This window comes from Nerophis lumbriciformis, linkage group LG31, assembly GCF_033978685.3.
Source record: "Nerophis lumbriciformis linkage group LG31, RoL_Nlum_v2.1, whole genome shotgun sequence".
NCBI lineage: Eukaryota > Metazoa > Chordata > Actinopteri > Syngnathiformes > Syngnathidae > Nerophis > Nerophis lumbriciformis.
The window spans coordinates 13,397,358-13,421,340 of NC_084578.2; the positions used below are offsets into that span (position 1 = coordinate 13,397,358).

The following is a 23,983-nucleotide window of genomic DNA, read 5'->3' on the forward strand; positions in this document are numbered from 1 at the left end:
GCTTAAGCGATTCAACAGATAACGAATGTATTGAAACGGATGGTTGTAGTGTGGAGGCAGGTAGCGAAAACGAAATTGAAGAAGAAACTGAAGCAATTGAGCCATATCGGTTTGAACCGTATGCAAGCGAAAACGACACGACAGCCAGCGACACGGGAGAAAGCGAGGATGAATTCGGCGATCGCCTTCTAACCAACAATTGGTATGTGTTTGTTTGGCATTAAAGGAAACTAACAACTATGAACTAGGTTTACAGCATATGAAATACATTTGGCAACAACATGCACTTTGAGAGTGCAGACAGCCCAATTTTCATCAATTAATATATTCTGTATACATACCCTCATCCGCGCTCTTTTCCTGAAAGCTGATGCGTCCAGTTTTGGAGTTGATGTCAGCAGGCCAGGGAAGCTAGGGTCAATATTCTTCTCTTGATCATCTTCGGTGGAATAAGGGACGGTGTGAGCCAAGACATCCAGGGGGTTTAGCTCGCTCGTCTGCGGGAACAAACTGCCGCCATTGCTTGCCGTGCTACCGGGGTCCTTTGTCCCTGAATTGCTCACACACTCCGGCAGATTCAATGGGGGTCTGGCGGCAGATTTCTTTGACTTTATCGTTGGAAATGCATCTGCTTTGAGTGTCGCTGGATATCCACACATTCTTGCCATCTCTGTCGTAGCATAGCTTTCGTCGGTAAAGTGTGCGGAACAAACGTTCAATTTCTTGCCACTTTCGCATCTTTGGGTCACTGGTGCAACTTGAATCCGTCCCTGTTCGTGTTGTTACACCCTCCGACAACACACCGACGAGGCATGATGTCTCCAAAATTCACCCATTTAGAGTTCGGAAATCGGTTAAAAAAAATATGGTCTTTTTTCTGCAACATCAAGGTATATATTGACGCTTACATAGGTCTGGTGATAATGTTCCCCTTTAAGGTGTTTTGTCAACTACGCCTAGCAACGATTGCTTTTGCCAACAACAACAACAACAACAACTACTAATAAAAATGATGGCAGACTTTGTGAGTGCCAACAATGACTAGATTTAGGATTTGGAACCTATTCCTTTTGAGCCTGAATATACAGAGAATGAGCTACCGGCTTCAGAAGCTGTTTGCTAAGCCGATGCAGCTATGGTGAAACACTAAACTATCATGTAGCACTATTTCAAGTGGACGTTAAAGGTGACACGTTGTTTTTGTGTGATCTTCAAATAGAATTTCATCGAGATAGATGTGCCATGCATCTGTTGTTCTTATCACAGGGGTTGGAAAAACTTGGACAATAAGCTTTGCTGACTTTATCCTGACTTCAGAGAGAAGTCTTATTTCAGACCTGCAGTCTTTACCTGTGACGTCGCAGGTGAAGACTGCAGGTGACAATTAAAACAAGTAAAGGTGAAACAATTTCTGACATACATAAAAGAATGTCTCAATAAAAATGGAAACTAAAAATACCTTTTTCAAATCTAATTGCGTTTTGCATTCCGTCCTTTAGTTCCACTTCAGAAGTTTTCTGCTGTATCAGAGGCTGATCAGACAAAGACAGTCATGGCAGGCTGCCCCATTGCTCTGCAGTGTGAGCTGTCAGACACCAGTGGACAAGTGACATGGTATAAAGATGGAACACAGCTCCTACCTCAAGGTGGAATAGACATCCAGTCAAAGGAAAACTTGAGAAATCTAGTTATTCCATCTGCCAAGGTGGCTGATTCTGGTATATACCGTTGTCAGTCGAAGGATGATGACATCCAGTTCACTGTGGAAGTAAAAGGTGATGCTCGGAACTTTAACTGGCCTTGCACTGTTAACTACTTGGAACAGAACGTGTTCATGTTTTCAACCGAACTCACAACATTGTCAATTCATTTTCTTCTACCAAAATATTGCTTACAGTTTCTATACTTTGACCATTGAAACCTACAATGCAGAATCCCACTACTTGCATTGTTAACCGCTTCTTGTTAACAGTTTTGTACAATTTAAACACAGACACAGAAAATAGAAAGGCGTGTGTGTGTTCTTGTCTCATAAGAAAAGTGAACGATGGGCACAAGTTTATTTTTTTTAAAGTGCCGTTCCCCTCTAATGCTTTGGTTCTGGATTTGTCTCTCTTGACATGTTTATGTAAAGAAAATACAAAATTAGGAGGGGGTAAAATAATGATTTCCCCCTTTGCATATAAAATGAATTATTTCTAGGGATGTCCGATAATGGCTTTTTGCCGATATCCGATATTCCGATATTGTCCAACTCTTTAATTACCGATACCGATATCAACCGATATATACAGTCGTAGAATTAACACATTATTATGCCTAATTTGGACAACCATGTATGGTGAAGATAAGGTACTTTTTTGTTTTAATTGATAAAATAAAATAAGATAAATAAATTAAAAACATTTTTTTGAATAAAAAAGAAAGTAAAACAATATAAAAACTGTTAAATAGAAACTAGTAATTAATGAAAATTAGTAAAATGAACTGTTAAAGGTTAGTACTATTAGTGGACCAGCAGCACGCACAATAATGTGTGCTTACGGACTGTATCCCTTGCAGACTGTATTGATATATATTGATATATAATGTAGGAACCAGAATATTAATAACAGAAAGAAACAACCCTTTTGTGTGAATGAGTGTAAAAGGGGGAGGGAGGTTTTTTGGGTTGGTGCACTAATTGTAAGTGTATCTTGTGTTTTTTGTGTTGATTTAATTAAAAAACAAAAAAAAAAAAAAAAAAAAAAAAAAAACCTGATACCGATAATAAAAAAAACGATACCGATAATTTCCGATATTACATTTTAACGCATTTACATCTCTAATTATTTTTCTTTGGGATCCTGGAATTGTGGTTCCATTTTGACAGCAGTGACATTTCTTTAAAAAAAAAACTAAACAGAAAGAAAACATCTTTGTCTGCATATTGTAACAAAACGTCAAATCTTGCTGCTGACTTTCTTTTTTGTCTACCTGTAAATCAAGGAGTAGTCATGTTATCAGCCATCTTTTTTTAAATTTATGAAAGAAAAAATAACTTGTCAAAAACATTATGTCTGTTTTGGTTAGAGTCCTTTTTTGTGGTTGCTTGCAGCCAGTGTACTTTTACCTGTGGTTAACACATACATTTGACTCCTGCACACCTGCGAAGTCAATTACTGATTGCATGGTTTGTATTGGTGCTCTCAGTTGCTTACTGCTGTTTCTTGAAATCTTTTGGAATTACATGGATACTCAATACTCATATTTCTATGTATTAAGACTCTCTTTTTCTTGCAATATCTTAACTCTATAGCTCTTCCCACAAAGTTCTCAGAGGTCAAAGAGGCAGAAAGGAACAAGACATTTCAAGAAGGCAATGCCATTATCCTCAGCTGCGAGCTTGCTCAGGATTCTGTTGCTAACGTTGACTGGTACAAGGATGGGATTAAACTACAACCACAAGATAATCTGGAGATTCAGACAGAGGGTCGAAGACGAACACTAGTCATCCCTTCAGCTGAAAACACACAAAGTGGGGTTTACCACTGTGCAACAGCAAATGACACCGTCACATTCAAAGTGGATGTAAAAGGTGATCAGTTTCTTTCTTGACATCTTGTGTTACCACACACATCTTCATCCAAGGTAAGACTTTCTGGAGGTTGTACTGTCAACTCAATTGTTCTCTTCCCTTAGGCCGACTGCCACAAATTATGCCAGTCCCGCAATCAGAAAAATACAGAATGGTTGCAGTTGGTTGTCCAATCATTCTCCAATGTGAGGTATTGGATCCTTCTGCCCAGGTTTCCTGGTTTAAAAATGATACAGAACTTTTTTGCAAAACGGGTCTTGACATGAAAAGAGGTGGCAGCCTCAGAAAATTAATAATTCATTCAGCTAAGATGTCAGACATGGGCCTCTACAGCTGTAAACTCGCTGAAGATGTTGTTACATTCCATGTGGACATCCAAGGTGATTTCTTTGTTTTTAGGTTTGAGAAGTATAATGTACCATATGATTAATTTTGCTCAAAATCTTTTCCACCTACCAGCTGCTCCTGTAAAATTTGCAGCCATTCCAGACAAAGAAAAAAACAAATTGGTAGAGGCAGGCTGCCCAGTTAGGATGCAGTGTGAAGTCTCAGAGCCAACCGCCCAGGTCCAGTGGCACAAGGATGGAGAAGACCTGTGTCCAAAGAGTGACTATGAACTCCATAAAGAAGAAAAATCGAGAGCGTTGGTTATTAAAGCCGCAGAAGTCAGACATGCTGGGGTTTACTGCTGTGATTCTGCAGATGACCACATAGAATTCAAGGTGGATGTCGCAGGTGATTTATGTATTTTTAAAATCATTAACCTTTTCTTTAATTTGTTACACCTTAAACAACTTAGATCACTACAAGGGTACACACACTAGAAATGAATGAACTACTTCTTGAGGACACGAGAAGAATCCTGTGAGATATTTATTTTTCCAAGCTAAATCATCAGCAAATACAGGACTACACTAACATTTCAAATGTAGCCCATTAGTTATTTTAAACCCAAAGGTCACAAACCAGATGGTAAAAGAACATTTTAGTTATAATAACCCTGCTATCAAGTTAAAACCCCTTACACCTATTGCAGAAGGGAAAACGTGGAGTGTCCTTGTTTTTTTCACTCGTATTGCCTGAAGTTTGGTTTGGTTTGATCTAACTGTTGTCATAAACCCTGGTTTTAACTCAAAATCTCAGAAAAAAAGGATTGCATGCTATCTGAACTGCATCATACAGCAAAAAACCTGAGCATAATGATGTAATTTAGTCAGTTGGTTCTGGTAATATTTTGTAATGTACTAGGAAAATACATAGCTGGTAAATATTTCATAGTAAATGCATCGATCTGATGACATTACTTAGGGCATATTTCTGCAAATTATTATGCTTTTTGTTCTGAGATAATAGTGAGAACAAGCATTGACAAGATGCTGGCTGATGCAGATCTCGAGCTGCAAAACTTATTAATTTAATGTTGAATGAACTGAAATTCTTGAAGCATTGATTTGATTCTCAGCTTTCCCGGAAAATAAGGCAAGGCAGTCTGTTGAAGCAGGCAACCCAGACACAACCTATTGTATTGAAGCAGGCATCCCAGACACAACCCATTGTGAGGTCTCAGACTCTATGGGCAAGAATTGCTTGTGTAAGGATGGAAAAAATCTCTTTACGCAATCAGGAACAAAGATCAATTCAGAAGGCTGTACAACGACACCTGATGTGGACTCAGCGGTCTCTTCATTGTCTGGGGTGAACAGTCGTAAAACTGATGATGAGTCACATTCCAACGATTGCGATACACAGGTGGAAGGTGATAAGCTTAGTTTTTCTTGTCACAACCTCTAATACCCGCAAAAGTGTAATCATACGTCAAAACGCTCTAATGCATCACATGTATCACCCTTCTCACTGTGCTTCAAATGTCATTAACATTCATTTCTAATTTTTTGTGGAGTGGTAGCACAGTTAATGAAAACATCTTGAAGTCTGCATGTCTTAACAGCCATGCAGCTGCAGTGAATATGAGCTCCAAGAAAGAGTCGGTCTGTCAAGTGTAAACGTTTGTTATGTCCCTACTCTGCAGCACCACCGGTGACATTTGCAAACATCCCAGAGGAGGAGCTTTTCAAGAGCACCGTGGAAAAATCCCGACTCGATCTGTCATGCCAAGTTTCACAGGTTGATGGAGTTGTTAAGTGGTACAAAGATGGAGCTGAAATCCACTCAAACAACAATATAACAATGCAAGCAGAAGGCACCCAAAGAAATCTCTCAATCCTTTCAGCCCAACTCTCTGACTCGGGCACGTACACATGCCGTGCAGGAGATAACACAATAATGTTTAAGGTGAACATACGAGGTAAGGGAAGACCTTTTGTGAACCTAATTTGCAAGATGCAAATATTATGAGTACATAAAATGTACAGAACAGCCAGTTGACTGAGTGCGCATTTCCTATCAATCTCTCACAGAACCTCCGGTAATGATAATTTACCCTAAGGAAGATGTCCACCTTGACCGCCATGTACCTGAGGAAATTATTCTCAGCTGTGAACTCTCGCGTTCAAATGGCATAGTGAGCTGGTACAAAGATGGCCAAAAGCTCCAGGACAGCGAGAACATTAAGCTAAAGATAGAAGGTCCTTATAGACGACTGAAGATTCTGACTAGTGGAGTCGAGGATTCTGGAGAATACGTCTGCGATACAGCGGATGATTCAATATTCTTTAACCTCGGTATTACAGGTACGAACCATGACATTGCATGTTGTGCATGCATTGTTTTAATGTTGTACTGGATGTAAAACCTGCTCAGTGGCCTTGTGGTTTGAGTGTTTGCCCTGAGATCGGTAGGTCGTGAGTTAAAACCCCGGCCAAAGACTTGAAAAATGGGACCTCCCTGCTTGGCACTTAGCATCATGGGTTGGAATTGGGGGTTAAATCACCAAAATAATTTCCGAGCCCGGCCACCGCTGCTGCTCCCCTCACCTCCCAGGGTGTTGAATAAGGGGATAGGTCAAATGCAGAGGGTAATTTCACCATACCTAGTGTTTGTGACTATCAGTGGCACTTTAACTATGAATGCAAGTTTTAAAAGAGAGATTCGGCATATAAAACAATATGGATCTTGATAGGCTTCATGCAATGTGATGTTATTTCTTTACACCACCATAGATACAATAAAAAAAAAAAATCAGTCCTAAATGCCCTAATATTACCAATAAAAAAAATGGCTAAAATCCTTCCATATGATGCATTAAAAAAAACTGCATTTGATGATGTAGTATGTGGTGAGTGATGAGTAGAATGACCAAAGAAGAATGGGATAATTAGCCTACGGTATACTGTGTTTATTGATTGTATACAGGCCCTACGATGTAGTAATTGTAACAAAGCATGCAGAGCGTACTGTACATATCTTAACATATAGCTATCTTATTCTTTCATTCCAATGCAATTATGCATGCTGTGTAAGGAAATCATAAAAGTAAACATTGATTGCATTCAGTAATTTACTTACTCTACAAAGGCTAAACCCATGCCACACAGCACTCTTCATATAGTTTGTATCAGGGGTCTCCAACAGGTTACCAGTACTCATAAGCTACCAGAAGCTAAAAGAATGTTTACATAAGATCTTAGTATTTTATTATGCTTTCATTTAATGACGAATTACCACAAAATAGCATAAAGGCAGTGACCTCTCATATATTTTGGCTTTATATTGTACTCATTCCAGATCCATTAACTGTTGTCAAACGATACTGACAGATAACAGTACACGTCAGATTAACTGTAATCTGAATAGAAAACTTGTAGCAATGGCACTAATGGAGTAATGTCTATTTCTAGAACCTCCAGTACGGATTGTGTCGCCAAGTCAGTCTCAAATGGAACTGTGCCAACAAACATCAGAGAGGATGGTTCTGAGCTGTGAGATCTCACGTCCGCATGCAGTGGTCCGTTGGTATCGAGACGGACTTGAAGTAGAGGAGAGTGACAACCTCATACTAGAGGTGGATGGAGTCTACAGAAGGCTTATTATACCCGAAACAACTATTAAAGATTCTGCAGAATATGTCTGTGACACGATAGATGAATCCATGACATTCTTTGTAAATATAGCTGGTAAGGAAGTCAGAAAGCTTTGACAGGAAACGTGTCAGTGTGTAACCGTGTCTCACAATACTTTTTGACATTTACAGAGCCTCCTGTCCGCTTTGTTCGACCACGAAAGACATTGAGCAGGCTTGAAAAAGTGGTTGGAGAAACCTTGGTTTTGGACTGTGAGGTATCCAGACCAAATGCTGTAGTTTTCTGGAAGAAGAATGGAGAAGAAGTGGAGGGTCTAGCAACTGTCACCATAGTTGAAGATGGTGTATTGCGTCAATTAACAGTTCACTCACTAACACTGGAAGATTCAGGAATATATGTTTGTGATGCAAAAGATGATGTGATGGATTTCCATGTAAAGGTGCAAGGTAGGTCATATGAAGAGTTAAACCTAACAGTTAGCCTGAACTGTGCATTGTTGACTTGTTTCTGTAGGAAACAGGATCATTTATTTATTTTTCAACGTTTGGCTTTGTCTTTTCTTGTTCCTTTTCAGAGTTGCCTGTAAGAATTATTGGAAAAACAGAAGCAAAAACCGAAAAGCAATTCTTAGTGTCTGATGACATTATTCTAGTATGTGAACTATCCAGGGCAAACGCATCTGTCCGCTGGTACAAAAATGATCAGCCAATTGATGACAGTGAGCAATACTGTAGTGAAGAGCAGGGTGTTTTCCGTTCATTGGTAGTCCTAAACGCCTCGCTCGAGGATTCAGGAGAGTACACTTGTGATGCACTGGATGATAAACTGGTGTTCCATATCACTGTTGCAGGTATTTGCGTTGATAATTAGGATTGCAAAAATGTTTCGTTGAGCAGAAAGAAATTGATTGACTATTTGTTTTTGTTTAGAGCCTCCAGCTAGGATCGTTGGAAATTCTGGCCACCCAGAGCATCATATATTACTTACAGGAGAAGAACTTATTTTAGAGTGTGAGGTGTCTCGGCCCAACGCCACTGTTCAGTGGCTATGGAATGGCAAGATATTGAAACCAGACACTCGTGTCAAAATTTACAGCCATGACGTCATGAGGAAGCTTGTTCTCTCTGGTCTTGAGCCATCAGACTCTGGAAAATATGTTTGTGATGCCACAGATGACAAATTGATCACAATTGTTAAGGTCCAAGGTAAGTATAATATATTTGCAAATATCATAATAGAAACTAGTAAAGCACTCGGAAAGCGCAGACCTCTGCCAGACCTTACCTCCCAATAGTCAAAAAGTCTTGAATCTAGATTGTGATCCGACTCACCCCCAAAATGTAATCACTTGTTTGTATTTTTTTTAATTTATTACATGTCTTGAAACTTTTTGAGCTATTTATACCAAAATTAAAGATATGGAGTGAAGACTGTCTTTGTCTCTGTGGGTGGAGGCGGCGCCACTAGCACACAATTGAAGAAGTTGAGGGTTGTAACATAAACATAACGTACCCACGGCCGTAACTACCATTGAGGACAGCGAGGTCATGTCCTCTGTATTCATCCCCTTGCTTTGCAAAGGAGGAGGTCTTGGGTTCCATCCTGGTCATGGAAGAAATTTTGGTATGGTTTTTAAATTATGTTTAAATGATGTTAAAATTGTTTAATATGCTAAGCTTCAGCATATTAATAAAAACGTGAACTGTTACACAATCCTGCTGATTTTCAAAGATGTTAGATGATATAAAATGTGATAATTCTACCAATGAAAGCTATTATTGTTTATATGGTGCTGGGATACGCATGATTTCAGCCTTTCAAAGCTTGGACAACCAATTGTTGACCTCGGTATTGTCAAGACTTGGTCCTTGGGTTTAGTTTTTCTCGAAGGCAACGGAAAGTTGGCTCGGGCGAGACGGGAATGAAGGTACATTTTTATTTAAACACTACAAATACAAAACAAGGAAGTAAACAAAAGGCGTGCGCAATGTCGGAGAACAAACTATGAAACCAAACACTTGCACAAAGGCAAAAACTATGAACAACAAAAAACACTAACTGTGGCAATAATAAACAAAACTTACTTGGCATGGACAAAAAGGAGCAGCGTGAACGATGGACATGAAAAAAGAGTCAGAAATGTGCAGAGCATAAATGTGGGGATGTCACCAGAAAGACAAACTGAAAAACAATTAACTTAAATACTACAGACATGATTAACGAAAACAGGTGCGTGACTCAAAACGTGAAACAGGTGCGTGACGTGACAGGTGAAAACTAATGGGTTGCTATGGTGACAAACAAGAGTGCACAATGAGTCCAAACGTGGAACAGGTGAAACTAATGGGTAATCATGGAAACAAGACAAGGGAGTGAAAAGCCAGAAACTAAAAAGTCCAATAACTAAACAAAACATGACTAAGACAAAACATGATTACACAGACATGACAGGTATTTGTCAAATCCTAGTTACGGCCCTGAAAGTACCATTGTAGAAATTATCCGGATTAGGCCCAAACTGTAATCAGTTGTTTCTTATCCTATTGTAGACCTTTTCTGAAAGTTTTACAATGTTTTTTTTTAAATTATGTTGGTAACAAACTAAATAACAGACAAACCAACTGCAACGATTACATAACCGCCTGGCAGGGGTAAAAAGAGGTTTATTTTTAATTCGACAAACTGAAATTTAATAATAGCTTTTTATATTGTATTTTTTCCCCCACAGATGTACCAGTAAAGTTTGTGAATAAAAAGGCAAATAATAAAATCTTTGCCTATGAAAATGAGAGTACAACACTATGCACTGTTGTGAACCAAGACAAAGCTAATGTGCGGTGGCTGAAAGATGGCCAACTACTGAACAAGGACAACATTCACATCTCCAGTGAGGGCAATACCCACAAGCTCACTATTAATCCCCTGCAGCTGTCAGATTCTGGAGACTATGTCTGTGATCTAAGCACAGATGAGATGTATTTTAGTCTTTTTGTCAAAGGTAAGAATCTGACACCCCTAATCAAAATGAGCCCCTGATTCCACAATATATAATTCCGTGATGATAACTGTCACCAAGGTAACTTCTCTAAAATGATATTCTATATCCCCTCATCAGAAATGAAGGTGAAATTTATCCGACCGCTGGAGAACGTTGAGTCTTTGAAAGGCAGTAGCGTCACATTACGATGTGAGATCAATAAGCCAAAAGGAGATGTCCTGTGGCTGAAGGATGGCCAAGAAATCTTGCCAAGTCCTCGTTACAGAATAAGGGCACAAGGTCGAGAGCGAAGTTTTACTGTCCATGAACTATTGGATGAAGATGCTGGTGAATATGCCTGTGAAAGCACAGATGACAGAACCTCAGCTGTTGTCTCGGTTAACAGTAAGTAAATGTCCATCATTCAAGTTTATAGATTAATGTTTATGGGGGGAAAATGAATAGGTAATTCGTCTACTGAGAAATATTTGCCAATTTAAAATGACTGACTGATTGCTTTGCTTTCAGCTCCCCGAGTTGTGGAGTTCATAGGGGAACTTCATAGCGTTACTGTTTGTGAAGGAGAAGATGCAGTATTTAAGTGCATGATTTCACCAGAGGACGTTAAATTGGTGTGGTGCCTGAATGGCAAACAGGTAGCCCTGAATGAGCGCACTGTTGTTTCCAGCATTGGACTATGCCACATGCTCTGTATCCATAACTGCATGGTTTCGGATAGCGGCATAGTGACAGCTGATGCAGAGGGATTGGTATCAAAGGGCGAACTCCAGGTTCAAGGTGAGTGTTCTGTCCATCAACATAATATTGTCGGTAATATAATGCATTTGTCGTCATCACATGTATCCGTGGCTGTTACTATTATTATTTTTTTCCAATTATTGCCTTAATCCCATAATGTGTCAATGTTGAATATTTTGACTTCCATCCAAGAAACATTATACGGGTCATTGTCTTCAGTTTACAACGACATTGTTTAATGGTCATTGTGGCCACTGGTGTGATTTTTTTTGTTGACATTTGCCGAACTACACTGTCAAAAGCCAGCACTTTTTGGCTAAACCAAGCTTTAAAGGGGAACATTATCACAATTTCAGAAGGGTTAAAACCATTAAAAATCAGTTCCCAGTGGCTTATTTTATTTTTCGAAGTTTTTTTCAAAATTTTACCCATCACGCAATATCCCTAAAAAAAGCTTCAAAGTGCCTGATTTTAACCATCGTTATATACACCCGTCCATTTTCCTGTGACGTCACACAGTGATGCCAATACAAAAAAACATGGCGCATAGAACAGCAAGGTATAGCGACATTAGCTCGGATTCAGACTCGGATTTCAGCGGCTTAAGCGATTCAACAGATTACGCATGTATTGCAACGGATGGTTGTAGTGTGGAGGCAGGTAGCGAAAATGAAATTGAAGAAGAAACTGAAGCTTTGAGCCATATCGGTTTGAACCGTATGTAAGCGAAACCGACGAAAACGACACGACAGCCAGCGACACGGGAGAAAGCGAGGACAAATTTGGCGATCGCCTTCTAACCAACGATTGGTATGTGTTTGTTTGGCATTAAAGGAAACTAACAACTATGAACTAGGTTTACAGCATATGAAATACATTTGGCAACAACATGCACTTTGAGAGTGCAGACAGCCCAGTTTTCATCAATTAATATATTCTGTAGACATACCCTCATCCGCTCTCTTTTCCTGAAAGCTGATCTGTCCAGTCCAGTTAGAAATGCATCTGCTTTCAGTGTCGCAGGATATCCACACATTCTTGCCATCTCTGTCGTAGCATAGCTTTCGTCGGTAAAGTGTGCGGAACAAACGTCCAATTTCTTGCCATTTTCGCATCTTTGGGCCACTGGTGCAACTTGAATCCGTCCCTGTTCGTGTTGTTACACCCTCCGACAACACACCGACGAAGCATGATGTCTCCAAGGTACGGAAAACAGTCGAAAAAACGGAGCATGACAGAGCTGATTGGACTCGGTGTTTGTAATGTGTTTGAGAAAATGGCGGATTGCTTCCCGATGTGACGTCACATCGCTCCGAGAGCGAATAATAGAAAGGCGTTTAATTCGCCAAAATTCACCCATTTAGAGTTCGGAAATCGGTTAAAAAAATATATGGTCTTTTTTCTGCAACATCAAGGTAAATATTGACACTTACATAGGTCTGGTGATAATGTTCCCCTTTAACATGTAGCTGAAGCTATGTTAGCCTAGCCTGAAGTTACCTACGGGAGGCAAGCCTTTGAAAACAACTGTTATACAAGATCAGAGGTGGCCAAGGGCGGCCTGCCGGCGTCTTCAGTCTGGCTCGTGAGACGTCACAAGTTTAATAAGAAGGTTGGCCCGCGATACATCTCTGAGTTATTTTCAACTGTCTTAAAGGTTATTCATTGTCAACACGCTACCATATTATAGACAACAGTAGCACCTTCTACCATCCTAGTCACGTCCGTTGTGTCCTTGGGCAAGACACTTCACCCCTTGCTCCTGATGGCTGCTGGTTAGCGCCGTGCATGGCAGCTCCCGCCATCAGTGTGTGAATGTGTGTGTGAATGGGTGAATGTGGAAATAGTGTCAAAGCGCTTTGAGTACCTTGAAGGTAGAAAAGCGCTATACAAGTATAACCCATTTATCATTTATTTATTTAAATTTGGTCCATGACTGAGTTTTCGCAGATAACTTGCTGGCATAGCATTTATTTATATCACACAACTATAACACACTACTTGCTTATTGAACTTTGCGGCTATTATAAAAAATGTCTAAGTAGTATATAGAATTAAAAAATTAAACCCATTTAAATCCACTACCAAGCCTCATCGGTAAAAAGCAAAACACTCAGCATTTTAGCTGCTTGAAATTTTTGACTGATTTCGAAACTTTAAGGAGGTTGTCACAGAAGTAAACTTTCCCACACATGTTTATGCTTCAAATTGTAGTGTCGTCAGGGTTTGATTGTTCATAAAAAGTCAGGCTTTTGTCCGCAATGTCCAACAGTCAGAAAGTCGTCCTCTCGTTAATGATGAATTCATGAGCTTCAGACGAGTCCCTATGGTCCATTTCATCTTTAAATAACAATATATAAATAATAAATGTCAGTGTTTATCTCACGCCGACAACACAAACACATCGGCTTTAGCGTCAGCTTGATAGCATTAGCGTTCTGTTCACTTGGGCTGAGGCTAATAACTACACAAATGAAGTGTTACTGACTACTTTTACAACATGTAATAAAGTAAACAGTTAATATTTTATGTTATTTACTTTGGAATATATTTACATATGTAAATATATATATATATATATATTTATATATATATATATATATATATATATATATATACAGTGTTGGGACTAACGCGTTGTAACGCCGTTAGTTTCGGCGGTAACTAGTAGTCTAACGCGTTATTTTTTATATTCAGTAACTCAGTTATCGTTACTACATGATGCGTTACTGCATTATTTTACATTATTTTTTATGTAGTATCGGCTAGAAACAGAAGATCTGAGTGTGTTTTATTGCAGCGCTGCGGTGTCTTCCTTCTGTGTCACAAGGAAAAGAAGAGGCGTGCTTTGTGTGGGTGGGGGGGGGGGGTGGCCTCCCAGACCGTAGTTGAGGGGCGAAGGGGAAACGTTCCTCCAGGGCATATGTACTTCGGGGCTAACAACCTTCACTTTACCCGGAAGTGGGTCTTTACAGCTGAGGGTGAATGACGAGGCCGGCGGTTTGTTGCAACTTTGTGACTTTATTGGACGCAGCCATCCACCAAGCGAGAGCACCTGCACACACTCACTGTCGCCCGTCCCTCACCTCTCTCGCCCACTCACTCACTGTCACTCACCTCACATGCTGTCATATCTTAAAGGGCCAGACACACACACACATATACGCTACTCTCATAACAACAACAAGACATCATGGTGAAACCAGAAGTCGAGTTTCTTAACATGGAGACATTCTCAATACTTTTCTTTTGTCGAGCACAAAGAAAATAACATTTTAGTTAAATGTGAGTTGTGTCTTGGATCAAAGATCCTATCTACTTAAAGTCAAAGTTAAAGTTAAAGTGCCATTATGTTGCAGCTATTTAAAATAGTTTTGTCAATTTGTTCTGGCCTGAAATAAATTGGCCCTTTGAAACATATCTTTGTCTTTGTGTGTTGTATGTAGACCACACTGCTTAGCAGAGTTCAGTGATGCAAATGCATGTCAAGTTGATCAACAGATTGTATTATTCCCCAGTGCAATAACAGTACTGAAATGAAGGCTAAAAGGGCATTAATGGGAGCCTTAAAAAAAAAAGGAAGAAAAAAAAAAGGTAACTAAATAGTTACTTTTCACAGTAACGCATTACTTTTTGGTGTAAGTAACTGAGTTAGTAACTGAGTTACCTTTGAAATAAAGTAACTAGTAACTGTAACTAGTTACTGGTTTTCAGCAACTAACCCAACACTGTATATATACATGTAAAATTTTAAATGTGCTTTATAAATAAAGTTGATTTGATTTGATTTGATATATACAGCTCGTCATCAAACAAAGCCAGGACATCCTTCCGCTCCCTGAACGTTCGCGCACGTCTCTCTCGCCTCAGTGCCACCCCCCGCTGGCAACTCCTAACCACTTAGGACACCTCTGAAAGTCTCTTAAATATCGTGGAGAGTAGGAGTGATTCTTAGACTTAAGAAAGTTGATAAATCGCTTTTATTCTTAAGTTTGAGAGTAGGACTAAATTTCGCAAATTCTCAGGACTTAAGTGTAAAATGGCACTCTAAGACGCTTAATAAACACGGCCCCAGGAGTTCTGTCCTGAGTGTTTAGAACAATGTCCACGACTGCCAATCAGGAACCATTAGTACTCCAGCTAGTACAGTATACTTACTGTATGTGATAAATAAAGAGCCTATCAGACAATTTAAAATTGTTGAAAAGGTGCCTTTGATGGCTAGTGCTTAGCAGCTTCTCCTGTTAACCTCAGACTGGTAACTGACAGAGACACGTGGTTTGGCATAGTTGGAGAGTCAGATTCCTGAGAGCTTTCAGCATATGCGCTGTACTTGAATTTGCACCGTACAGTACATTGCTGAATTTGTTTGGTATATATTGTGTTTCACTTTGCCTGGGTGTGGTTTCCGAGTGTGCAGTGTCAAACAGTATCTATTAATGTGACTGATTTGTTTGGTTTTTTAGAACAACAGGTGATGTTCACCAAGAAAATGGCACCACTTACATCCGAGGAAAACAGTGAGGCAACACTGGAGGTGGAGGTGAGCCTAGATTCCAGTGAAGTGCAGTGGATGAAGCAAGGGGTGCTGATCCACCCAGGGCCCAAGTACACCCTGAAACACAAGGGTCCTAAGCACAGCCTTACTATCCACAAACTCGCCAAGTCTGACCAGGCCACCTATAGCTGTGAGACCCTTCATGACCGCACGCAAGCCCAGCTCACAGTGGAACGTGAGTGCGCTCGTGTTCTCACTATGCCATGTTGTTTGTTTACCGCCGTTGCCGATGGCGCCCCCGTCAGTTTCTTGTAAAGCAAGTTCAATTCAAACTGAGTAAGAGTAATTTGAGTGACTGAGGACTGGCGCAGCAACTCGTACTGCAACATGATGGCAACGGACAGCTGCCTGCCACCCTGCAGAATTAAACTTTGAGAGCAATGCCACTGTTTTTGTGGATCATAAGAAACAACAAGCTTGTCCACTAAAGTAATTAACCAGCCACATGACGATTACAAGTACCTTCAAATTATTATTTTTAATTCATATTTACTAAAAATGTTTTTCTTGCATGTTTCTGTTATTCCTGTGATCTTCTGTGAATTAAGGGCTGTTCTTTCATCACTAGTAGGGATGGGAAGGGGAGAGTCAGGACCTTAGGCTGTTCAGGCTGCTGGCACCGCCAATGAATTTGGATCTCCTCTCATTGCTTCTAAATTTACACACTGGCCTTCAAAACTAAGGTTGTTGTCATCGGGTCGCCACAATAAAACTCCCTTTTTTCACGGGGAATGGTTGTCTATGTTAGAAATAATTAAAAATGTTGACAGTTTCACCATAATCGAATGTCCTACATGTTGATTCTACGATTCCATGCACTAAATTAGTCTGGTTTCTCAAAGAGTTAGTTTTTTTTTTTGTATTTTCACGCATACATCCTACGTCCCACTGTCCGTGCATTCTCTCTATTAGTCATAAGTCGTGTGTCCTTTTAGCACGGATAAATGTATTGCCTTTCCAGTTGACCTATGACGTCAAACCAAAACATGTAATCATCTCAGACATGGACGAGTCCATAGCCCAGTTCTTGTTCGTACCTTATGTCCGCTGTAATATTGGTACAGATTAGAAATATTATGTCCGTAATGGATTTGCTGATGTTAAATGGCAGACAGCATCAACAAATGATCCTAGATTTGATCCCACGAACATGACACTATTACCAAGAAGGTCCTCCCGGAGTTGCTGGTTGTGTATTCGAAGCAAAGACTGGTGGGAGAGTGTTGTTTTGTAGGAATTTTTGGATGGAAAATTGAAAGAAAAACTTTCCAATATCTAGAAGTTTATACAATAAGTTCTGTGGATCGACGGAAATAGTTTTAAGTACGAAGGAATAGACTGTTTGTGCCCCGATACTGCTTCAGATGAGGGTTGCTAGCCAGTTGTGCGGAATACAGAGTTATTTCTAATCAGTTTGCACCGTGAAGAGGTATGTGCTATTTCTTTAGCCTTGTAATACACCTGCTTCATTATTTTCCATACAGGGAGCGGTTGCTCAGTGCCAGAGCTTGGTCCGCATTGCCGGCAGTAAGTCGGACACGTTTCCAGTGAGGGTTGGACTCCGCCAAGGCTGCCCTTTGTCACCGATTCTGTTCATAACTTTTATGGACAGAATTTCTAGGCGCAGTCAAGGCATTGAGGGGATCTGGTTTGGTGGCTGCAGGATTAGGTCTCTGCTTTTTGCAGATGATGTGGTCCTGATGGCTTCATCTGGCCAGGATCTTCAGCTCTCGCTGGATCGGTTCGCAGCCGAGTGTGAAGCGACTGCGATGAGAATCAGCACCTCTAAGTCCGAGTCCATGGTTCTCGCCCGGAAAAGGGTGGAGTGCCATCTCCGGGTTGGGGAGGAGATCTTGCCCCAAGTGGAGGAGTTCAAGTACCTCGGAGTCTTGTTCACGAGTGGGGGAAGAGTGGATCGTGAGATCGACAGGCGGATCGGTGCGGCGTCTTCAGTAATGCGGACGCTGTATCAATCCCTTGTGGTGAAGAAGGAGCTGAGCCGGAAGGCAAAGCTCTCAATTTACCGGTCGATCTACGTTCCCATCCTCAACTATGGTCATGAGCTTTGGGTTATGACCGAAAGGACAAGATCACGGGTACAAGCAGCCGAAATGAGTTTCCTCCACCGGGTGGCGGGGCTCTCCCTTAGAGATAGGGTGAGAAGCTCTGCCATCCGGGGGGAGCTCAAAGTAAAGCCGCTGCTCCTCCACATCGAGAGGAGCCAGATGAGGTGGTTCGGGCATCTGGTCAGGATGCCACCCGAACGCCTCCCTAGGGAGGTGTTTAGGGCACGTCCGACCGGTAGGAGGCCACGGGAAAGACCCAGGACACGTTGGGAAGACTATGTCTCACTTGCATTTGTTCTGGAGTCTGAATGAAGCCGACGTTCTCTATTTCCTTAGCTACCTTTTTAAACAATTTGTCAAGCAAACATACAGAATCCTCTTCATTCCAGTGGTTGACAACATTTTTGAATGAATGGGATATGCTTGCGGGTTGTATTCCCCACGTTGAGACTGGCACATGCACGATACGAAGGGTCCCCGCCAGCAGCACACACCCACTCGAGAGAACTGGTTTTCAATCGCATTATGTAGGTGTGTTAGTCCAATTTTTTAAAAGCCAAACACAATTAGATTAAGGTGTTTCCATTGGTTATCGAATGCTTATTTTGAGTCGAATTACTTTAGTGCATGGAAATATAGTCAATGTGACCCGTTTTTAATGTTTATGTACACTGAAGAAAAATATAAACATAACACTTTTGTTTTTGCTTCCATTTTACATGAGTTGAACTCAACATCTAAAACTTTTACTATCTACACAAAATACCTATTCCTCTTAAATTTTGTTCACAAATCTGTGTTACTGAGCACTTCTCATTTGCCAAAATAATCCATCCAACCTCACAGGTGTGGCATATCAAGACGTTGACGCTGTTAGTACAGGTTGTAGAGAGCGTTAAATGCTGTACCATCACGGCACGCCCTTCTTTTAATTGTTAGGGTGAAAATCTGAGAATATTTGCCCCGGGAGATTTCTGGGAGAGGCGCTGAAATCCAGAAGTCTCCCAGGAAAATCAGGAGGGGCGGTAAGTATGCAGCTGAGCCGCATCAGAGTGATCAAAAAGCCGCATGCGGCTCCGGAGCCGCGGGTTGCCGACCCCTGGCCTAACCAAATCATTTCTGCTCAACTGTCAGAAACTGTCTCAGGGAAGCTCATTTGCATGCTCGTCTTCCTCATCGGGGTCCCCACCTGACTGCAGTTTGTTGTTGTAACTGACTCGAGTGGACAAATGCTCACATTCGATGGTGTCTGGCACGTTGAAGAGGTGTTTTCTACCCGGCTGAATCCCGGTTTTCACTGGTCAGGCCAGATGGCAGACGTTTGGAAGAGTAGTTTGCTAATGTCAACGTTGTGAATCAAGTGGCCCATTGTGGGGTTGGGGTTATGGTATGTTATGGACAACGAATGCAAGTGCATTATATTTATGGCATTTTGATACCGTGACGAGATCCTGAGGCCCATTGTTTTGCCATTCACCCCGAGACCATCACCTCATGTTGCAGCTTGACAATGCACGGCCCCATGTTGCAAGAGTACACAACTCCTGAAAGCTGTAAACATCCCAGTTCTTGCATGGCCAGCACACTCACCGGACATGACACCCATTAAGCATGTTTGGGATGCTGTGGATCCGCATATACGACAACGTGTTCCAGTTCCTTACAATATCACGCAACTTCGCACAGTTATTGAAGAGGAGTGGACCAACATTCCACTGGCCACAATCAACAACCCGATCAACTCTATGCGAAGGAGATGTGTTGCACTGCGTGAGGCAAAGGGTGGTCACACCAGATACAAACTGCTTTTCTGATATCTCCCTAAACCCCAATAAAGGAAAAACTGCACATTTCAGAGTGTTATTTTATTGTGGGTAGCCTAAGGCACACCTGTGCAATAATCAGTGTTGGGACTAACTGTACCGGCGTTAGTTTCGGCGGTAACTAGTAATCTAACGCGTTATTTTTTATATTCAGTAACTCAGTTACCGTTACTACATGATGCGTTACTGCGTTATTTTACGTTCTTTTTCATGTAGTATCGGCTAGAAACAGAAGATCTGAGTGTGTTTTATTGCAGCGCTGCGGTGGGGAAAAAAAGGCGTGCTTTGTGAGGGTGGGGGCGGGGAGGGAATCCCATAGCGCAGTTGAGGAGCGCAGGGGAGACGTTCCTCCAGGGCCTATGTACGTCTTCGGGGCTAACAACCTTCACTTTACCCGGCAGTGGGTCTTTACAGCTGAGGGTGAATGACGAGACCGGCGGTTTGTTGCAACTTTGTGACTTTATTGGACGCAGCCATCCACAAAGCTAGAGCACCTGCACACACTCACTGTAGCCGCTCGCTCACCTCTCTCGCCCACTCACTCACTGACATCACTCACCTCACATGCTGTCATATCTTAAAGGGCCAGACACACACACACATACGCTACTCTCATAACAACTAACAAGACATCATGGCGAAGCCAGAAGTCGAGTTTTTTAACATGGAGACATTCTCAATACTTTTCTTTTGTCGAGCACAAAGAAAATATCATTTTAGTTAAATGTAAGTTGTGTCTTGGATCAAAGATCCTATCTACTTAAAGTTAAAGTTAAAGTGCCATTATGTTGCAGCTATTTAAAATAGATTTGTCAATTTGTTCTGGCCTGAAATAAATTGGCCCTTTGAAACATATCTTTGTCTTTGTGTGTTGTATGTAGACCACATTGCTTTTTGAGTTCAGTGATGCAAATGCATGTCAAGTTGATCAACAGATTGTATTATTCTCCAGTGCAATAACAGTACTGAAATGAAGGCTAAAAGGGCATTAATGGGAGCCTTAAAAAAAAGGGGGGAAAAATAAGTAACTAAATAGTTACTTTTCACAGTAACGCATTACTTTTTGGTGTAAGTAACTGAGTTACTTTTGAAATAAAGTAACTAGTAACTGTAACTAGTTACTGGTTTTCAGTAACTAACCCAACACTGGCAATAATGCTGTTTAATCAGCATCTTGATATGCCACACCTCTGAGGTGGGATGAATTATCTTGGCAAAGAAGAAATGCTCACTAACACAGATTTAGACAGATTTCTGAACAGTATTTGAGCGGTATTTGAGTTCAGCTTGTGAAAAATGGGAGCTAAAACAAAAGTGTTGTGTTTATGTTTTTGTTCAGTATAAATACTGCTCCTTGCAATAATTAATCCGGGGCAACCTATAGCCACAGTGCCTGCTCACGCTTACCATTAAAATCAGTGTTTGCAAATTAAACTTACCTTTTGTTTTACTACTTTTTGCATACTGCGGTTCTCTGAGGGAATTTGACGTTTCAATTTTTCCATACAGGTCGAAAAATCACAATCAAGAAAGGCTTGACTGACATAAAAACCATGGAGAGAGAAACCATCTCCTTTGAAGTTGAACTGTCACATCCCAGCGTGCCCAGCACCTGGTGGAGAGATGGAATCCAGCTTAAGCCATCGAATCACTTTCGATTGAGCGCCAAGGGACAAGTCCACAGCCTGACTATTTCAAACCTCTCAGTGGAAGACACTGCCACCTTCATGTTCTGCGTGGATAATCTGAGGACATCAGTGAAGCTTGTCGTCAAGGGTAAGTCATTTCAAGATTTACCTCATCAATATGAAACAGCCTATTTTTTTTCTCAGATTTACAGTAAAATTCTAAATTAAGTTTGCACTTACAAAATGTTAATAATCCATTTTGTGAACGTTGTGTGGCTAAAAGGTACATTGGCCTCAAAGTGATTTTCAAGATACAGTACATTAATATTTTAACTAAAAGAGGCCTTTATTAATTACGTATTTTAAATGATATCTGGATGCTAAACCTATTTCAAATTAACTCTCAAGTTATATCACTATCCGAGTTTGTTTATAGAAATGGAAGTAGTTATGATTATGACTATTGAAATAATAAATCACACATAATCATTTTTTGTCAAAACATAATAAAAAGTTGGGTTTTTTTCAGGATGAACTTAAAATACTGTTGCCAGGTGAACTTAATTTGACCTTTCCTAAACATTTTAGTGCACATATCTGTTCAATGTTTCAGTATATTGTCCGAAGGACAAAATTCACAACAGATGTATTTTACCATGACTGTGGACCCCGACTTAAACAAGTTAAAAAACATATTTGGGTGTTACCATTTAGTGGTCAATTGTACAGAATATGTACTGTACTGTGCAATCTACTAATCAAAGTTTCAATCAATCAATCAAAAAATGGACCATGAATGTATCAATACATGTTTTAATTAGAATTGGCATTAAAACCTCTACATCGTGACGTTCACATTTTGACGACATGTGAGATATAGCCATGTCCACACAATGACAAATATTTTAAGAACACTTAATTTTCTATTTAATACATTCATTGAAATGCAGGTTTTTGTCTTTAAAAAACTGGCATTTTGGAAAACTCCAGCCGGAGTGGAGATTTAAATACACACTATCTTCAGCATTTGTATGGAGAAGGGTAAAACAGCTTTTTGGTTTGTGTAATCACAAATGTGCAGCATTATTTTGTGTTTTTCAACCTTATTTAACTACAGAATATGACATTAATAACTTAAGTTATCAACACTGAGCGACGCATAGGTGTTTGTTTCATTTTGTGCCGCAGTAGACACAGCAAAAGCACAAACATTTAAAAAAAACTGTCAAAGTTTTCTGGGCTCTGTGTAAGTGTGGTCTGATATGAAACAAACATTATTGTGAATTTATTATGATAGAGTTGTTAAAAGATAATGTGGGCCTTTTCAGGCTTCTGATTGGTCAACATGTACATGTGTTTTTAATAGGGCTCTCAAATGATTAAAATATTTTTTGCGAGGAATCACATTTTGTACGGAGCCCCTAAAGGGACATGGGGGAAATTTGTTTTTTATAAAAAAAAATTATTTTTATTTTTTTTAGACATGTATCATTTTATAAAGTTATAAAAAAAAAATAAAAATAAAATAATTTTTTTATTAAAATTTGTTTTTAGACATGTATCTCGTGCGCACGAGAAACTATCTCGAGAAACTATCTCGTGCGCAAGAGATACTTTCTTGTGCGCACGAGACACATGTCTAAAAAAAAAATAATAATAATAATTATACATTTAAAAAAAAAATTTTTTTTAAACTTTATAAAAAGTTTCTCGTGCGCACAAGAAAGTTTCTCGTGTGCACGAGATACATGTCTAAAAAAAACTAAACAAAAAAAAAAAAACATAAAAAAAACAACCTCTCATTCGCACGAGGGTTGTTTCTTTCAGTTATTAATATTTCTGGTTCCTACATTATATATCAATATATATCAATACAGTCTGCAGGGATACAGTCCGTAAGCACACATGATTGTATTTTTTTATGACGAAAAAAACAAAAACATACCCCCCCCCCCCCTCTCCCCCACACACACACCTTGTAGCGTCCCGGAAGAGTTAGTGCTGCAAAGGGTTCTGGGTATTTGTTCTGTTGTGTTTATGTTGTGTTACGGTGCGGATGTTCTACCGAAATGTGTTTGTCATTCTTGTTTGGTGTGGATTCACAGTGTGGCGTATATTTCGAACAGTGTTAAAGTTGTTTATACGGCCACCCTCAGTGTAACCTGTATCACTGTTGATCAAGTATGCGTTGCATTCACTTGTGTGTGCGTGCAGAAGCCGCACATATTATGTGACTGGACCAGCACTCGTTGGACTGGATGAAAAGCGGATGTGGCGATTATCGGGAGGGGCACTGAAATTTGGGAGTCTCCCGGGAGGGTTGGCCAGTATGAGAATTAGCGGTGAATGCGCTGTTACCGCGGCACCGCCGCTGTACATAATCGGCGGGCCAGCTCTGGTGTTAATTGGATATTACCTCAAGGGCCAAGTGAAATTACACGACGGGCCAATTGTGGCCCGCGGGCCAGAGTTTGACACCCATGATCTAAAGGATATTTCTGTATGGAGTTTGCATGTTCTCCCCGTGACTGCGTGGGTTCCCTCCGGTTACTCCGGCTTCCTCCCACCTCCAAAGACATGCACCTGGGGATATGTTGATTGGCAACACTAAATTG

At 40.4% G+C, this 23,983-nt stretch overlaps 1 protein-coding gene across 1 annotated transcript in view; it reads left to right on the forward strand.

The window, feature by feature from the left end:
• The window catches only part of obsl1b (obscurin like cytoskeletal adaptor 1b), an 83,475-nt gene that overhangs the window by 43,985 nt on the left and 15,507 nt on the right, over nucleotides 1-23,983 (forward strand). The window contains exons 21-36 of the mRNA XM_072911989.1: nucleotides 1,318-1,377; nucleotides 1,500-1,775; nucleotides 3,299-3,577; nucleotides 3,682-3,957; nucleotides 4,037-4,312; nucleotides 5,607-5,882; nucleotides 5,995-6,267; nucleotides 7,375-7,650; nucleotides 7,728-8,003; nucleotides 8,132-8,407; nucleotides 8,487-8,762; nucleotides 10,286-10,555; nucleotides 10,673-10,939; nucleotides 11,063-11,332; nucleotides 15,760-16,026; nucleotides 21,250-21,516. Of these exons, the coding sequence (XP_072768090.1) occupies nucleotides 1,318-1,377; nucleotides 1,500-1,775; nucleotides 3,299-3,577; nucleotides 3,682-3,957; nucleotides 4,037-4,312; nucleotides 5,607-5,882; nucleotides 5,995-6,267; nucleotides 7,375-7,650; nucleotides 7,728-8,003; nucleotides 8,132-8,407; nucleotides 8,487-8,762; nucleotides 10,286-10,555; nucleotides 10,673-10,939; nucleotides 11,063-11,332; nucleotides 15,760-16,026; nucleotides 21,250-21,516 (4,161 nt within the window). The remainder of the gene's footprint in view (nucleotides 1-1,317; nucleotides 1,378-1,499; nucleotides 1,776-3,298; nucleotides 3,578-3,681; nucleotides 3,958-4,036; nucleotides 4,313-5,606; nucleotides 5,883-5,994; nucleotides 6,268-7,374; nucleotides 7,651-7,727; nucleotides 8,004-8,131; nucleotides 8,408-8,486; nucleotides 8,763-10,285; nucleotides 10,556-10,672; nucleotides 10,940-11,062; nucleotides 11,333-15,759; nucleotides 16,027-21,249; nucleotides 21,517-23,983) is intronic.